Genomic DNA, 18,994 nt, shown 5'->3' on the forward strand with positions numbered 1-18,994 from the left:
ATTACATGTATTAAATATTTAATATCATTTATTAAACATTAAATATCATTACTTAAATAAGCAAATATTAACAGCATAATCATGTATATTGTGAAAATTATCTAAATATAAATAACATATAGTATAGTTGTAAAACAATAAATTGTGCTTGTCTTTGTATTTCTTGACCAAAACAAGGGCGTTCCTCAAGAAATGACTAAAGATCCCTTCAAGTCCAAGTCAAATTGAAGTTTATAAGGAAAAAGTATAAAAAGGAGAAAAGTAGAATATGAAGGATTTCTGATAGTTCATGAACCTATTTTACAGGAAAAAATGAATTAAACAGAATAGTTGTTTATTATACTTTTTATTTTTATAGTTGTTTATTTATCATATATTATAGATTATGTTTTTGAGTCCCAAATGAAGTAATTTCCTCTCTCCCACCTTTCTTTACTTTCTCCTTTCCTTTCTATGTTTCTTTTTCTTGAGTGTCAGGTGTACCATAAGGATGCATTAATAATTATAGATTCAAAATTTACATATTAAGTCAGGTTTGACTTTATAAAGTCAATTTTACATATCAAGCAAAATTAAAGACAATGATTATTTCCAGGGAATAACTTAAAAGATAATAAATTGAAGTATTTGGATTAACATTTTTTATCTTTATATTGTAAACACTGTCATTGTTCTTAGGTTTTATGAAGATACTAATAGCTGGATTGAGGATACTCAGTTCTTATGGGGCCCCTCATTACTTATAACCCCTGTATTGAAACAGGTAGGATACAATTTTAATAAATTTTAAAGGGAATTTTGTGTAATCAAATCCACACTAAATTACAAAACATTTGGGTAATAAATGTTACTCAGTAGAATGCTTCAAACTGATAAGTGTTTAATTAAATTCTAAAACATAGAAGAAATTCTGAAAAGTTTTAAGTGTATTATGTAGATTTATGCTTTTCAAGTATATAATATGTACTGGGGAGCAGAAATTGTGTACAATTAGTATTCTTCCACAAAAGAAAGCTGTATTTATGAAACATATCAAATCTTATAATAGTAACAAATAACTGTCATTCATGTCATAGACATTGAAATTTTGCTATCCTGTAAATAAAAGAGAACTTGAAAGCCAATAGATTATATGAAAATGTTGAAAAAATGGTGGAATGAAATATGTGGATTTTGCCTATTACTTAAAAGTTGGTATGTCATGGAAATATATAGAAATGAATGTGTTCACACTCACACTTACCATGCATATGATAATGATACAAATATATGCATCCATTTGTTTAGTTGCCACTTAAATTTACTTCATCTTTGCTTATGGAATATTGTGTATTATGAAAGTATCTAAAATTATTAAAATAGCCTTTTGTGATATATAGAAAATATTGTAGTGTAACATACAAAGGAAGCTTTTCACTTCACTATGAAAATCTGACATTTGATGTGACTCTCTTCTGTTACATATTTAAGTAAAATATATGTATCTACATACAAATTATTGTTGTTTAGTTGCTAAGTTGTGTCTGACTTTGCAACCCCGTAGAATCTATAGCCCACCAGGCTTCTCTGTCCATGGGATTTTCCAGGCAAGAATATTGGAATGGGTTGCCATTTCCTTCTCCACATACAAATTATCTTGCTTTATTTTAGGGTGCAGAAACAGTGAGTGCATACATCCCTGATGCTACTTGGTATGACTTTGAAACTGTAAGTAAACCTAATATAATAATAGATCAAAAGTATATATTGCCCAACAGCTATACATGGGAACTTAACAATATTTCTGTTATTATTCTAAAAAATAACAATTTCAGATTTTAATAGTGCATAAAAGTCTGCACAGGTATACATTTTCTTACATGTGAGCAGGTATATGTCCCATTGCACATGATTAATATGAAGTATATTCTTCAGTGTAAAGAGTTATCCATCTTAAATTGTGGAAATAAAAGGTCAAGAGTAACTTTAAGAAGAATTGGTAACTTATTTTAATAGTTTTCCTATTTTACATATTCTTCCAGAAAAATTGTGTATTTTAAAGGAAAGTATTTTGCAATGCACTTATATTTGCTAAGCAGACCCTTTATATTTTATAAGAAAGATTTTTTTTCAGTCCTTTCAAGAGACCTGGTTAACTTGAACCAAAAACAAAGAATAAAAATAGGACTAATTAAGAATATTGTTAATTATTGTAGAAAGGAAATGGATTTCTCTATGGTGATTTTTTTGTAAAACAATTTATTTTAGCAAAATTTCTTCAGTAAACTGAAGAAGTTTCTTTAAAAGTTAGAAAACAACATGCTACTATTCACTAAAATGACATGAATGGATCATAATAAGAATTATTTCTGTGTAAATTCTATGTGTAATTCTTGTGAAATGGGGTTAAAGTCATTGCAATAATGAAAAAAATATTTTTATTTTCCAAATATTAGGGTGTAAAAAGGCCATGGAGAAAACAACGTGTTGATATGCAGCTTCCAGGAGACAAAATAGGATTACATCTTAGAGGTGGTTACATTATCCCCTTTCAAGAACCTGCTGTAACTACAACAGCAAGGTAAAATTAAAAGGCATTAATTGAAATCTGAACTATAATATAATATTTAATGTTTCACATATTTATTAAAAATCAGTGATATTTAATGCAAAGGATTCTTACATATAACTATCAGGTATAAAAAGAAGAAAGAATCAAATTATGTCTTAATATATTACAACAAACTTCTTAATTTAAAAAAATGAGCATAATTAGATTAGAACTTTATCTCCTGTGTCAAAACTGTACTGACTTATTTCTGTAAAGAATATATATAATTAAAATTAATTGCTGATTATTACTAAATAATGAAGTATTAAATGTTATATAATTGATTAAAGTGTCAGTTGTTACCTGTTTGGATTGTCAGTACATAAATGTCAAAATGATTGTTTTCCAGGTAAAATGTTTAAAGTCAATAAATGAGGTAGATATTTCTGTATAGGTAAAGAATGATATAGAAATTAAGTTGTTCAGTAAGAATACATTTTAGAACTATTTCAAAAAAAGGAGAAACTTGAAAATTCTGGTACTTCATCTTGAAAATTCATCCTGGGTATATGGACAGAATGTGTCATATTGCATCTACACATTTCCCCATGTTCTACAACACCTCAATAGATAGTCACCCTATGTTCCTTACCCTCTGTATTTTCTTCATAGCATTAAGAATATATGGAATTATATTTTTACTTGTTCTTGTATGTAGCATGTCTGTTCTCCTCAACTATATACTCCATGAAGGCAGGGACCCGACTTTTCACCATTTTAGTTCACATACCAATCCGTTCAGTTCAGTCGCTCAGTCGTGCCCGACTCTTTGCGACCCTATGAATCGCAGCATGCCAGGCCTCCCTGTGCATCAACAACTCCTGGAGTTCACTCAGACTCACATCCATTGAGTCCGTGAAGCCATCCAGCCATCTCATCCTCTGTCGTCCCCTTCTTCTCCTGCCCTCAATCCCTCCCAGCATCAGAGTCTTTTCCAATGAGTCAACTCTTCGCATGAGGTGGCCAAAGTATTGGAGTTTCAGCTTTAGCATCATTCCTTCCAAAGAAATCCCAGGGCTGATCTCCTTCAGAACGGACTGGTTGGATCTCCTTGCAGTCCAAAGGACTCTCAAGAGTCTTCTCCAACACCACAGTTCAAAAGCATCAATTCTGCCGCGCTCACATACCAATAGTGTTACCCTACTATGGAATGAAAGTGAAGAAAGTGAAAGTTGCTCAGTCGTGTCTGACTCTTTGTGACCCCATGGACTATACAGTCCGTGGAATTTTCTAGGCCAGAATACTGGAGTGGGTAGCCTTGGGGGATCTTCCCGACCCAGGAATCAAACCGGGGTCTCCTGTACTGCAAGCAGATTCTTTACCAAGGGAGCTATCAGGGAAGCCCTACTATGGGATAAGCTCTTTCCCTAGATATTTGAAGGAACAAATTTATGAGTGAATGAATTAAACTAGTTAGTCATGTAATTAGATTTGTTTCCTAGAATTATTTTCATATTGTCAATGTTTCATGATTATGTTCTTAAAATCATTAGGTATACTCTAGAGATGTATCAAATAAGAGAAACATACACTCTGATGGGTGCATGCTGGAAAGAATATATTCTGTATAGAGCAGTTACTTGGACTATACAGCCTCATTTTAAGTTTAGAAACCAATGGTAATATACAACTAAAAAAAATATTAACCACATTTCATTTCACATGGTATAATTAGCTTCATTTGTATGATTATTAGAGATTCTACTTGGCATTTAAAAGTTTATTTTATAGTTTTTTTATCATTTTGTAACCTTGATGGATTGCAATGCAGGGTTAATATATTTGTGGCAAATACATGTTGAATATGGTATTTTATAAGATATATTTAATTTTATTGTTTGAATTGAAATATTATTTTACTGTTTCAATTTTGATGATGGTGTCTTAGCCTCCAAGAAGTTCCATACTATATTTATTGTATTTATTTCTTTCATTTATTTTCCAAGTATATAAATTATTTTTCTCATTGAAAAATTATTAATAAATATAGACATGAATTTTATTAATATCAATGTTCTTGTGCAGAAATCCTACAAATCCTTATGTTGAAATTGATTTATTTATAGGATATTTCACTATTATAAATTTATTTTTAATTGCAAATACACCCAAACTTACTTAACAGCCGAAAGAACCCTCTAGGACTTATAGTTGCATTAAATGATAATAACACAGCAAAAGGAGACTTTTTCTGGGATGATGGAGAAACTAAAGGTAAGTTTCAAAGTGATATGCTTTAAAATGTTTATTTTGATGATGGGAAGTTTTGCTTTTATTATGGAATTACATTCATTTAAAAATGTTACAAGTTTTAATTTTTAATTTCTGTTTTATTATTTATCTTAAGAGTTTAAGCAACTTTATGTAATTTAGCATTGCTATTTAATTTATGTATATTTAATTACAACATTTAGTTTTATCTCTTGGTTTATTGTAAAAATCTTTGACAAGTGTAAGATACCTTTATTTATTAGATTATTGAATAAAAATTAAAATAGTTAATAAGTTCACAGATGTGTAAATTGTATCTTATTTTCAACTATCTTAGGTGATTATAGTGGTTAAAACTAATATTTTATTACTGTAAAAGAAAACCAACATTAAAGTTTATTCAATGTAGGAAGGAGGGATAAATTGGTAATTTGAGATTAACAAATACACAATACTATATATAAAATATATAAACAAGGACCTAGTATATAGCACAACAAACTATATTCAGTATCTTTTAATGAACTGTAATGGAAAAGAATCCAGAAAAGAAATATACATATATATATATATATATATATATATGTTTAACTGAATCACTTTACCTGAAGTGTTGTAAATTAACTATACTTCAATAAAAATATTTAGTTAATGTAAAATTATTTGAGATAAGGATTTTACCATATAAATGTCATCATTTATTTGAATTATTAAATGTCTTCTAATTAATTGGCCCAAAAGCTGAGAATTCAGTACACCAAGGGAATAAAAATAGAATCACTTTTTCTAATATTAAATTATGCTATAGAAAATTGATCTGTTTGGATTTACTTAGTCAATTACAACCACTCTCATAAATTTAAGGTGTTTAAATCTCATTTTTTAATAGACGGCTCTTAGATAATAAGTTTTATATATGTGTGTACCCTGGTGGCTCAGACAGTAAAGCGTCTGCCTACAACATGGGAGACCTGGGTTTGATACCTGGGTCGGGAAGATCCTCTGGAGAAGGAAACGGCGACCCACTCTAATATTCTTGCCTGGAAAATCCCATGGACAGAGGAGCCTGGTAGGCTACAATCCATGGGGTTGCAAAGAGTCGGACACGACTGAGCTACTAAACTAAATAGCTCAATACCTCACCGATGTTTTATAGTATATGGCTTGCCTGGGTGCTCAGTCATGTCTGACTCTTTTGCAACCCCATGGACTCTAGCCCATGAGGCTCCTCTGTCCATTGGATTTTTGAGGCAAGAATACTGAGTTTCCATTTCCTCCTCCAAGGGATCTTCCCAACCCAGGGGTCGAACCTGCATCTCTTGTGTCTCCTGCATTAGCAGGCAGATTCTTTACCACTGAGCCACTTGGGAAGCCCGTTATAGTATATGAAGCATCCAATATCTTTAACTTAACTCCAAGAAATAGTCTATGTATTGGTGTGTTCTCTTATAATTTGAAAAATATCGAATCTTTGAAAAAATTGTTTTCTTTTTGAAGTCTTACCTGCCTGTGAATATGTAAATTACCACAGTATATCTGCTCGACTAAATGCATTGTCTTCCACTTGTCAGTTGATGGTAACTTCACCTCAACAGGATACCAACAACTTTACAGTTCACTCTTATCTAGGAATCTCTTTTGGTTCCGTCTTGATCTAAGAATCTTATCAACTCCACCATTGTTATCATCACTACTTTTCATTCTAATTACTGAGATAGCTCCTTAATCATCTATAAGTTGATTGCTCTTGTCAGCTGCCTCTTTTTACATTCTCTTTACCAACTGGCAGATAGAATAAGCCCTTTAGAAAATGATTCAAATTATCTCTTTATGCTCACCTCTGCTCAAAACCCTCTATCAATTCACCATTACAGTCAGGAGCCACAGTCTTTATAAACATCCAGAGCACTCACCATGTCCTGTAGATTTTACACACACACACATGCACACATGCACTCTCACACAAACTGTTCCTTACTGCTCTCCATTTTTCATTCTACTTCAGCACACGAGACTTTTCTTTCTTACTCAATGTGTTAGAGTTTAAGCATACTAAGGTGAGCTCTGACCTGAGTATAGATTCCAAACACTATTACATAGAAATTCAGTAAGAGTGGACTTCAGCAGAAACATTAATAAACTGTTCATAATCATCAGGTAAAGAATTTTGTTGAGACAATACCTCTATTGGTAGCATCTGAGACTTGATTTTAAGTTTATTCTTATTTCTCAAATTATTTGTTTCCAAGTTCATTACTTTTTTCCTACTTGCAAAAATTTACTTATGGGTGATTCATGTTGAGGTTTGACAGAAAACAGCAAAATTCTGTAAAGCAATTATCCTTCAATAAAAAATAAATAAATTAAAAACTATATTGATAATTTACTTCATATAGGATGGTTAAAAATATGAAGTTATACTTTAATCAGTCATCTAATATGAAGACTATATACTTAAATGTGTTGAAAAGTTAAAATCAGAATTTTCTGAATAATCAGTCAAATATGTAAACAGCAAAATAACCTTCAATTCAGATTCTGATTTTAATTTTATTCCCTAGGATTAAAATTTTAAATAAATTAATGTTACTCAAAGTAGTCTATATAAATCCTAGGATTCTCCTTGTATTTTCCACTCTATTTTCTCCCAAATATTTTAGTTATAATCTATGGTCTCCTGTTAAAGAAACATGTTGATAAAAATGCTGTGTTTCATATATGATGCAGAAAATAATTATTTTCTTCCATTTTTCTCATTAAAGTGTACATGAATCTTTACTATGTCTCCACATTCAGTCCTTCAGATAATGAAAAAAAAAACAAATTGAAAGATGCAAAACAATATTGTGGTGTCCCACGTCTTCCCAAGATAAACTTCTTGTTACACAGTTTATTAGAGATAAAATATCATTCTAAACAATAGTTATAATTGTATATATTTTACTACAAGTTTGCATTCTCTGAATTTCTAGAACTATTTTAGCGGTCTGAAAAATCAAACTGGGCAAAGATGCATTTATTAACTTTACTTCCTGGGAAAATAAACTACTAAAGTTATTTTATTTAAAGATAATTAAGAAGTTTAATGAAAAGAATTTATTTAATTTGCTTAATAAATAATACTTATTTTTTAAAAATGTCCTGTGTTGTCTAACTGTAATAATAAAATAAAAATATGGCATTATTTTGATCTGATAACTTATTTTTCCCTCATTACAGATACCATCCAAAAGGGAAACTACATTTTATATACATTTTCAGTTTCTAACGTAAGCATTCTCCTTGGACACATAGTTAAATATAATAGTTTGTTAATGTCTAGATTGTGCCTTTTCTTGGAAAGATGCATTTCTCTCCAAAGATCAATGGAAAGACATGGAATAAATTGTTTAATTTAAATCATTAAATTGTATATGAATTACCTTAAATTTTTATGTTTCAATATAATAGTATATTCCAATGTAATAGATGAGTTTCTGATGATGAAGTTTATACACAAAATCATAAGACTTCTTGAAGCACTAAGTCTTGTTTAAGCAGATCTTAGGAAAATAATCTCAGCATATTTGACAATGTTTTAATATACCAATCATAGCAGTGACTGTCATGGATTTGGGGTGAAAATGAAAATGCTTTGCATAAGGTTAAATTTTGAATAATTAGTAGCAGTGCTTCTAGTAGAAGTTAGATTTCTTCATATATTCTTTCTTGTTAAAGCTAAGTTATTCTTCACCAACATCAGGGCTAGAATGAGAAGTGATAAGAATGATTTGCATCATGCATATTTTATCTCTGAAAATAATTTTATGCAATATATACAAAAAAATTTTAAAGAGTCGCTAATAAGTATATTTATATAGGATACTTGAACGTGAAGAGCTGTTGAGAATGTAAGGATAGATGATTGGTTATTTTCTTATCATATATATAATTAAATACTAAATTATTAATGATATCAGTGTAAATGAATTCTAAATCATGTGAGATTCAAAATATTTTCTTAGAATTTTATCTAATTCTTATGCTCTTTGGTTCAGAGTTTTTCACTTAGCAATTTTCATAAAAATGTGTGTTGGTTAATTGTCTTTATTTAGTAAATAAACTATAATTTATATATATTTAGAACTATAAGATTTAATCCGCTTGTTATAAATACACTTGTATTGTTATTTCTGATTTGCATCCAGTGACCATCTACTTGATATATATTTTTTTTCAGAACAAGCTAGATATCATATGTATGCATTCATCGTACCCAGAGGGAACTGCTTTAGCATTTGAGACTGTAAAAGTCCTTGGGTTGATAGACACTGTTACAGAAGTTTCAGTGATAGAAGACAATCAACCACTGAGAGCTCACTACAATTTCAGTTATGATGCTTCCAACCAGGTAAATACAATCTCTTAAAATATTTTAGTGTCATATTCTGTCATTTTTAACATATAATCATTCAGGCTCATGGTTTTATGAATTTTTTATTCATTACATTTCTAGTTTTATTTTCCTTTTGCTTGCAATATCCCATTTTAGTCGTTTCAATTTATATTGAGATATCAACCATAAGGTGAATTCATACTACTCCTTCTCTATTCAATTTTTTCTTTGATATCACTTATCTTATCTCTGCCTTCCTAATATGTTTTTTATTCAATTTCTCTAATTTACCTACTGCATACAATAAAAATAATAATTTTTTTAACTTCTCATTTAAGACTCCTTAAGTTATTGATTGAATTCATTTCTTCAGTTTTCCCCACTTCTCCTTTCATGAGTGCTCTTTGTCCTCAACATATCTTGTATCAATATTCTTTTTCAAATTTTTGTTAACACTCTTCCCTTCTTGTGGTCCCTTTCTTATCCTCATTCTTTACTCCTTTGACAAATGTACTAGAGAGGGAAAAGAAGTAGCAGAACTGGGTTCAATTCCAGCCCTGCAGTTTGTTCATTTAAACCATAGATTAATATCTCAGCTTCCTCATATGTAAAATGAAATATTTAATCATAATGTTGCTTAACTATGTTAGATAAAATTATTTAAAACATAGAAGTGATTTTTATTGGCATTTAATTTCCTACCATTTCTATAATCCTAATTATTAGTAATGTTAGCATAAATTCTAAATTAAGATATAGAATATGATTTTGGAGTGCTTTTGTCTGGCTCCTAAGCCCTCTAGCCCAGGGTTTCCATGTAGGAATTTCCATAAAATATGTATTGGTTAATTGTTTTTTTATTTAGTAAATGTACCATAAAATAAATATTCTTGTGACTATAAGAACTCATCAGTATAAATTAAACAATGCAGACTTATTGAAAATTTTATGAGTCTAGTAAAGATTATATGGGGGCACAATACAAAATCATTTTATTATACGGTTTTTACAGTTCCAGTTCATATTTATTTCTAGCTTTATGCTAATGTAGAGATTTATGAGGTCTTGGTGACTCAGCAGTAAAGAATACCCCTGCCAGTGCAGGGAAGAGGGGTTTGATTCTTCGGTTGGGAAGTTTCCCTGCGGAAGGAAATGGTAACCCACTCTAGTATTCTTGCCTGGGAAATCCCATGGATAGAGGAGCCAGGCAGGCTATAGCCCATGAAGTCACAAAAGAGTCGGACATTATTCAGCAATTAAACAACAACAAAGATTTACAAAGACACTTGGAGGTACATCTTTCTAATTCTTCTGAGCTTGGACTGATCTTTGTATGACTTTTTATTTCTAAATTAGAGCTATGAAGGATAAAAAAAGAAACTGTACAGATGAAATTGTGATAAATTTTGTCACTGTCATAAACAATAACCAAACAAAAATTTGAAATATCGTAACAATGAAAATACATTCATTGGGTTCTCAAGGCAAGATGTTGAAATGGTTTGCCATTCCCTTTTCCAGTACACCATATTTTATCAGAACATTGTACAGGAGGCAGTGATCAAAACCATCCCCAATAAAAAGAAATTCAAAAAGGCAAAATGGTTGTCTGAGGAAGTCTTACAAATAGCTGAAAGAAGTTAAAGGCAAAGAAGAAAAGCATTTCATGCAAAGATGGGCACAATAAAGGACAGAAATGGTATGGAGGTAACAGAGCAGAAGACATTAAGAAAAGGTGGCAAGAATACACAGAAAAACAATACAAAAAAGTTCTTGATGACCTAGATAAGATCAATGCTGTGTTCATCCATCTGGAGCCAAACATCCTGGAGTAAGAAGTCAAACGGGCCTTAGGAAGCATCACTAGGAAAAAGCTAGTGGAGGTGATGAAATCCCAGCTGATCTATTTCAAATCTTAAAAGATAATGCTGTGAAAGTCCTGCACTCAATATGCCAGAAAATTTGGAAAACTCAGCAGTGGCCACAGGACTGGAAAAGGTCAATTATCATTCCAATCCAGAAGAAGGGTAATGGCAAAGAACGTTCGAACTACAATCCTCCATGCTGCACTTCAACAGCACATAACCAGAGAATTACCAGATGTACAGACTGGATTTAGAAAAGGCAGAGGAATCAGAGATCAAATTGCCAACATCCATTGGATCAAGGAAAAAGCAAGAGAATTCTAGAAAAACATCTACTTTTGCTTCATTCACTACAGTAAAGCCTTTGTGTGGATCACAAGCTGTGGGAAGTTCTTCAAGAGATGGGAATACCAGACCATCTTACCTGCCTCCTGAGAAATCTGTATGCAGGTCAAGAAGCAGCTGTTAGAATCAAACTGGAACAACAGACTGATTCAAAATATGGAAAGGAGTGCATCAAGGTTGTATATTGTCACCCTGCTTATTTAACTTATATGAAGAGTACATCATGTGAAATGGATGAGTTGGATGAGTTACAAGCTGGAATCAAGATTGAAAAAAGAAATATCAATAAAGATATGCAGTTGACACCACCCTTATGGCAGAAAGTGAAGAAGAACTAAAGAGCTTCTTAATGAAGATGAAAGAGGAGAGTGAAAAAGTTGGCTTAAAACTCAACATTCAAAAAACTAAGATCATGGCATCTGGTCCTGTCACTTCAAGGCATATAGATGGAGAAACAATGGAAACAGTGACAGACTTTATTTTCTTGGTTCCAAAATCATGCTGACAGTGACTACAGCCATGAAATCAAAGATGCTGCTCCTTGGAAGAAAAGCTATGACAAAGCTAGACAGCATATTAAGAAGAAAAGACATTACTTTGCCAACAAAAGTCTATGTAGTCAAAGCTATTATTTTTCCAGTAGTCATGTATGGATGTGAGAGTTGGGTCATAAAGAAAACTGAGTGTTGAAGAATTGTTGTTTTTGAACTGTGGTATTGGGAAAGGGACTCTTGAGAGTCCCTTGGACTGCAAGGAGATACAACCAGTCAATCCTAAAGGAAATAAACTCTGAATATTCATTGGAAGCACTGATGCTGAATCTGAACTTCCAATACTTTGGATACTTGATACAAAGAGCTGACTCATTAGAAAAGACCTTATGCTGGGAAAGGTAAAAGGCAGGAGAAGTGGATGACAAGGAATGAGATAGTTGGTGGCTTACAGACTCAAAAGACATGAGTGTGAGCAAGCTCCAGGAGATGGTGAAGGACAGGGAAGTCTGGTGTGCAGTAGTCCATGGGGTCCATAAAACTGGGACATGAGTGAACGACTGAACAGCAACAACAGTAACATGAAAGTAATAGTGTATGGAATATTTGGAGTATACAGTGTACACACCAATACACTATTAAATATATATGTATCAGTTCAGTTCAGTTGCTCAGTCGTGTCCGACTCTTTGTGACCCCATGAGTCACAGCACGCCAGGCCTCCCTGTCCATCACCAACTCCAGGAGTTCACTCAAACTCACATCCATCGAGTCGGTGATTCCATCCAGCCATCTCTTCCTCTGTTGCCCCCTTTTCCTCCTGCTCTCAATCCCTCCCAGCATCAGAGTCTTTTCTGGTGACTCAACTCTTCATGTGAGGTGGCCAAAGTACTGGAATTTCAGATTTAGCATCATATATTCCAAAGTTCACCCAGGGCTGATCTCCTTTAGGATAATGAAAGGGGAAAGGGTCGGTAGGTACCCAATATAATACTGGAGATCAGTGGAGAAATAACTCCAGAGAGAATGAAGGCATGGAGCCAAAGCAAAAACAATACCCAGCTGTGGATGTGACTGGTGATAGAAACAATGTCAGGTCCATGAATCAAGGAAAATTGGAAGTGGTCAAACAGGAGATGGCAAGAGTGAACATCAACATTCTAGGAATAAGCAAACTAAAATGGACTGGAATAGGTTAATTTAATTCAGATGAACATTATATTTACTACTGTAGGCAGGAATCCCTTAGAAGAAATGGAGTAACCATCATTGTCAACAAAAAAGAGTCCGTAATGCAGTACTTGGATGCAATCTCAAAAATGACAGAATGATCTCTGTTCGTTTCCAAGGCAAACCATTCAATATCACGGTAATCCAAGCCTATGCCCCAACCAGTAATGCTGAAGAAGCTGAAGTTGAATGGTTCTATGAGGACCTACAAGACCTTTTAGAAATAACACCCAAAACAGATATCCTTTTCATTATAGGGGACTGGAATGCAAAAGTTGGAAGTAAAGAAACACCTGGGGTAACAGGCAAATTTGGCCTTGGAATACAGAATGAAGCAGGCCAAAGGCTAATAGAGTTTTGCCAAGAGAATGTACTGGTCATAGCAAACACCCTCTTCCAACAACACAAGAGAAGACTACACATGGACATAACCAGATGGTCAACATCGAAATCAGATTGATTATATTCTTTGACGCCAAAGATGGAGAAGCTCTATACAGTCAGCAAAAACAAGACCAGGAGCTGACTGTGGCTCAGGTCATAAACTCCTTATTGCCAATTCAGACTTAAATTGAAGAAAGTGGGGAAAACCATTAGACCATTCAGGCATGACCTAAATCAAACTCCTTATGATTATACAGTGGAAGTGAGAAATAGATTTAAGGGACTGGATCTGATAGACAGAGTGCCTGATGAACTATGGACGGAGGTTTGTGACATTGTACAGGATACAGGGAACAAGACCATCCCAATGGAAAAGAAATGGAAAAAAGCAAAATGGCTGTCTGGGGAGGACTTACAAATAGCTGTGAAAAGAAGAGAAGTGAAAAGCAAAGGAGAAAGGAAAGATATAAGCATCTGAATGCAGAGTTTCAAAGAATAGCAAGGAGAGATAGGAAAGTCTTTCTCAGCCATCAATGCAAAGAAATAGAGGAAAAGAACAGAATGGGAAAGACTAGAGATCTCTTCAAGAAAATTAGAGATATCAAGGGAACATTTCATGCCAAGATGGGCTGGATAAAGGACAGAAATGGTATGGACCTAACAGAAGCAGAAGATATTAAGAAGAGGTGGCAAGAATACACAGAAGAACTGTACAAAAAAGAGCTTCATGACCCAGGTAATCACGATGGTGTGACACTCACCTAGAGCCAGACATCCTGGAATGTGAAGTCAAGTGGGCCTTAGAAAGCACCACTACAAACAAAGCTAGCAGAGGTGATGGAATTCCAGTTGAGCTGTTTCAAATCCTGAAAGATGATGCTGGGAAAGTGCTGCACTCAATATGCCAGCAAATTTGGAAAACTAAGCAGTGGCCACAGGATTGGAAAAGCTTAGTTTTCATTCCAATCCCAAAGAAAGGCAATTGCCAAAGAATGCTCAAACTACTGCATAGTTGCATCCATCTCACATGCTAGTAAAGTAATGCTCAAAATTCTCCAAGCCAGGCTTCAGGAGTACATGAACCGTGAAACTCCAGATGTTCAAGCTGGTTTTAGAAAAGTCAGAGGAACCAGAAATCTAATTTCCAACATCCTCTGGATCATCAAAAAAGAGAGTTCCAGAAAAACTTATATTTCTGCTTTATTGACTGTGCCAAAGCCTTTGACTGTGTGGACCACAATAAACTGTGGAAAATTCTGAAAGAGATGGGAATACCAGACCACCTGACCTGCCTCTTGAGAAATCTGTATGCAGGACAGGAAGCAACAGTTAGAAGTGGACATGAAACAACAGACTGGTTCCAAATAGGAAAAGGAGTACGTCAAGGCTGTATATTGTCACCCTGCTTATTTAACTTATATGCAGAGTACATCATGAGAAATGCTGGGCTGGAAGAAGCATAAGCTGAAATCAAGATTGCCGGGAGAAATATCAATAACCTCAGATATGCAGATAATGCCACCCTTATGGCAGAAAGTGAAGAGGAGCTAAAAAGCCTCTTGATGAAAGTGAAAGTGGAGAGTAAAAAGGTTGGATTAAAGCCCACATTCAGAAAACGAAGATCATGGCCTCTGGTCCCATCACTTCATGGAAAATAGATAGGGAAACAGTGGAAACAGTGTCAGACTTTATATTTTTGGGCTCCAAAATCACTGCAGATGGTGACTGCAGCCATGAAATTAAAAGACACTTCCACCTTGGAAGGAAAGTTATGACCAACCTAGATAGCATATTGAAAAGCAGAGATATTACTTTGCCAACCAAATTCTGTCTAGTCAAGGCTATGGTTTTTCCAGTGGTCATGTATAGATGTGAGAGTTGGACTTTGAAGAAAGCTGAGCACTGAAGAATTGATGCTTTTGAACTGTGGTGTTGGAGAAAACTCTTGAGAGTCACTTGGACTGCAAGGAGATCCAACCAGTCCATCCTAAAGGAGATCCATCCTGGGTGTTCATTGGAAAGACTGATGCTAAAGCTGAAACTCCAATAATTTAGCCACCTGATGTGAAGAGTTGACTCATTGGAAAAGACTCTGATGCTGGAAGGGATTGTGGGCAGGAAGAGAAGGGGACGACAGAGTATGAGATGGCTGGATGGCCTCACAGAGTCAATGGACATGAGTTTGAGTGAACTCCGGGAGTTGGTGATGGACAGGGAGGCGTGGCGTGCTGTGATTCATGGTGTCCCAAAGAGTTGGACACGACTGAGCAACTGAACTTAACTGAACTGTTGCATTATGTATACATATGTATATGTTGTGCATGCTTAGTTGCTATGTTGTGTCCAACTCCTTGCTACCAAATGGACCATGGCTCATCAGGCTACTCTGTCTATGGGGATTCTCCAGGCCAGAATACTGGAATTGGTTGCCATGCCCTCCTCCTTCCCAACTGAGGGTTTCAACTCCAAGTGTCCTGCATTGCAGGTGGATTGTTTACTGAGCCATCAGGAAATCCCATACATATATTGTATATATGCATGTATGTGTGTGTGTGCCTACTAAGTCGCTTCAGTCATGTCCAACTCTTTGAGACCCTATCAACTGTAACCCTCCAGGCTCCTCTCTCCATGGGATTCTCCAGGCAAGAATACTGGAGTGGGTTTCTTTTTCCTCCTCCAGGGGATCTTCCCTACCCAGGGGTCGAACCCACATCTCTTATGTCTCCTGAATTGGCAGCCAGTTTCTTTCTTTTTTTTTTTTTTTCAGTTTTTTATTTTTTTTAAATTTTAAAATCTTTAATTCTTACATGCGTTCCCAAACATGAACCCCCCTCCCACCTCCCTCCCCATAACATCTCTCTGGGTCATCCCCATGCACCAGCCCCAAGCATGCTGCATCCTGCGTCAGACATAGACTGGCGATTCAATTCTTACATGATAGTATACATGTTAGAATGTCATTCTCCCAAATCATCCCACCCTCTCCCTCTCCCTCTGAGTCCAAAATCCGTTATACACATCTGTGTCTCTTTCCCTGTCTTGCATACAGGGTCGTCATTGCCATCTTCCTAAATTCCATATATATGTGTTAGTATACTGTATTGGTGTTTTTCTTTCTGGCTTACTTCACTCTGTATAATTGGCTCCAGTTTCATCCATCTCATCAGAACTGATTCAAATGAATTCCTTTTTTACAGCTGAGTAATACTCCATTGTGTATATGTACCACAGCTTTCTTATCCATTCATCTGCTGATGGACATCTAGGTTGTTTCCATGTCCTGGCTATTATAAACAGTGCTGCAATGAACATTGGGGTACATGTGTCTCTTTCAATTCTGGTTTCCTCGGTGTGTATGTCCAGCAGTGGGATTGCTGGGTCATAACGTAGTTCTATTTGCAATTTTTTAAGGAATCTCCACACTGTTCTCCATAGTGGCTGTATTAGTTTGCATTCCCACCAACAGTGTAGGAGCGTTCCCTTTTCTCCACACCCTCTCCAGCATTTATTGCTTGCAGATTTCTGGATTGCAGCCATTCTAACTGGTGTGAAGTGGTACCTCATTGTGGTTTTGATTTGCATTTCTCTAATAATGAGTGATGTTGAGCATCTTTTCATGTGTTTGTTAGCCATCCGTATGTCTTCTTTGGAGAAATGTCTATTTAGATCTTTGGCCCATTTTTTGATTGGATCGTTTATTTTTCTGGAATTGAGCTGCAGAAGTTGCTTGTATATTTTTGAGATTAGTTGTTTGTCAGTTGCGGCAGCCAGTTTCTTAATCAGAAGCACACCTAGAAAGCTCATATGTATATCTATCTATCTATCTATCTATACCTATATATTATTATGTTTCTATATATATGTGTGTGTATACACTTCAATACACTATTATATATATACAGATATATATATATATATATATATATAAATAAAACACTATCCTCTCATTTTTTTCTTTTTGTGTATTGCCATATTATTTCCTAATTTGTACCTCAAATATTGTTAGCAGTGGATTTGATTCGGGAAGCCTCCAAATCAAGCACAGTGTCAATTTTGTCTTCATTGAAGAAGTTAATATTTATATCATACCTAATATTTGAAGCCCTGTGCCTCAAGCATTGTATGTGTTTTAAATTTCACATATTATTTATCTGTTAATCTTATTTTACAGAGGCAGGAAATTGAAGCTAAAACAAGATAGGTGTTTCCTCAGACTCATGAGTATTTATTGGCAGAATTGAGATGTAAACTCATGTCTGGATTTAAAGATGTTTTTCATCAGTATTCTGTAATTTCTCATAGTTTTCCTGTCTTGAGGTTCTAGCTTTTCCAGTGGCGTGACATGTTTTCTCCTATCTATTCTTTTCTTTTAATATTGCATTAAAATTATTAAGATTTGATTTATAAGAATTGCTGATGGGTTGCTGCATTTTATAAATGTTAACTATTTTTAAATTATCCAATGGTCAAAAATACTCTTCACTATTTTCTTTGTCTTCAAAGATTCTACTAATTTACAATCTGACATTTAACCTTGGAGGAAACTTTACTGTTCAATGGGATCAAACTTTCTTGGAAGTTGAAAAGTTTACTTGTTATCCAGATTCAGACACGGCAACTAAAGAACGCTGTGAAGAACGTGGCTGCTTATGGCAAACGGTAATAAGATTTTTAATCATTCATGAATGGATTTCACATAAGCATTTCAATGTAAACTGTACAGATTAAAATTTTAATTCTATAGCATATAAACTAAATTCATCTAGAGAAGCATTTGGAATTTGAAATTAAACTTCCAATAGGTAATTTATCTTAATTAATTCTCCAAAGACATGGTTTAGTACTGCTATGCTAAATGTATGTGTAAATTGTGCTCCAGGTACTTTAGAAATAGTGTAACTTTATTTAATAAAATAGAATTCTATTTGTGGCAAACTGTTAGATGTTGGTTGTGACTGACTAGCTTAGTTCAGCAAGGCATTTTGCCAGTAGGGAGTAGTCTTTCAAAAGCATTGTCTCAAGTTATCGAAACTTCTGAAATTGATTGATAGGTTGTAACTGGTCCACTAAGAGGTGACAATTTCTGCCAGTAATTCTGGTCAAACCTTCAAGAACAATGATGGTCATTAAAAGCAGAAGTTTTTACAGAAGGGTGTATGAGAAGAGTACCCTCATGTGCTTATCTAATTTTATGAATTCTGAGCTTTTGGTTACATCATTGGGATTTTTTGGGAAACAACAACAACAACAACAACAACACACATTTATTTCAAGTTCAGTTCAATCACTCAGTCATATCTGACTCTTTGGGACCCCATGAATCGCAGCACCCCAGGCCTCCCAGTCTATCACCAACTCCCGGAGTTTACCCAAACTCATGTCTATTGAGTTAGTGATGCCATCTAACCATCTCATCCTCTGTTGTCCCCTTCTCCTCTGCCTTCAATCTTTCCCAACATCATGGTCTTTTCAAATGAGTCAGTTCTTCTCATCAGGTGACCAA

General features: G+C 34.3%; 1 protein-coding gene across 1 annotated transcript in view; it reads left to right on the top strand.

Moving 5' to 3' along the window:
• Positions 1 to 18,994, top strand: part of SI (sucrase-isomaltase) — a 114,747-nt gene that overhangs the window by 37,768 nt on the left and 57,985 nt on the right. Inside the window, exons 18-24 of the mRNA XM_069576813.1 lie at positions 679 to 763; positions 1,651 to 1,707; positions 2,436 to 2,560; positions 4,716 to 4,804; positions 8,021 to 8,070; positions 9,021 to 9,191; positions 17,995 to 18,150. Of these exons, the coding sequence (XP_069432914.1) occupies positions 679 to 763; positions 1,651 to 1,707; positions 2,436 to 2,560; positions 4,716 to 4,804; positions 8,021 to 8,070; positions 9,021 to 9,191; positions 17,995 to 18,150 (733 nt within the window). The remainder of the gene's footprint in view (positions 1 to 678; positions 764 to 1,650; positions 1,708 to 2,435; positions 2,561 to 4,715; positions 4,805 to 8,020; positions 8,071 to 9,020; positions 9,192 to 17,994; positions 18,151 to 18,994) is intronic.

The sequence above is a fragment of the Ovis canadensis genome, chromosome 1 (genome assembly GCF_042477335.2).
Source record: "Ovis canadensis isolate MfBH-ARS-UI-01 breed Bighorn chromosome 1, ARS-UI_OviCan_v2, whole genome shotgun sequence".
NCBI lineage: Eukaryota > Metazoa > Chordata > Mammalia > Artiodactyla > Bovidae > Ovis > Ovis canadensis.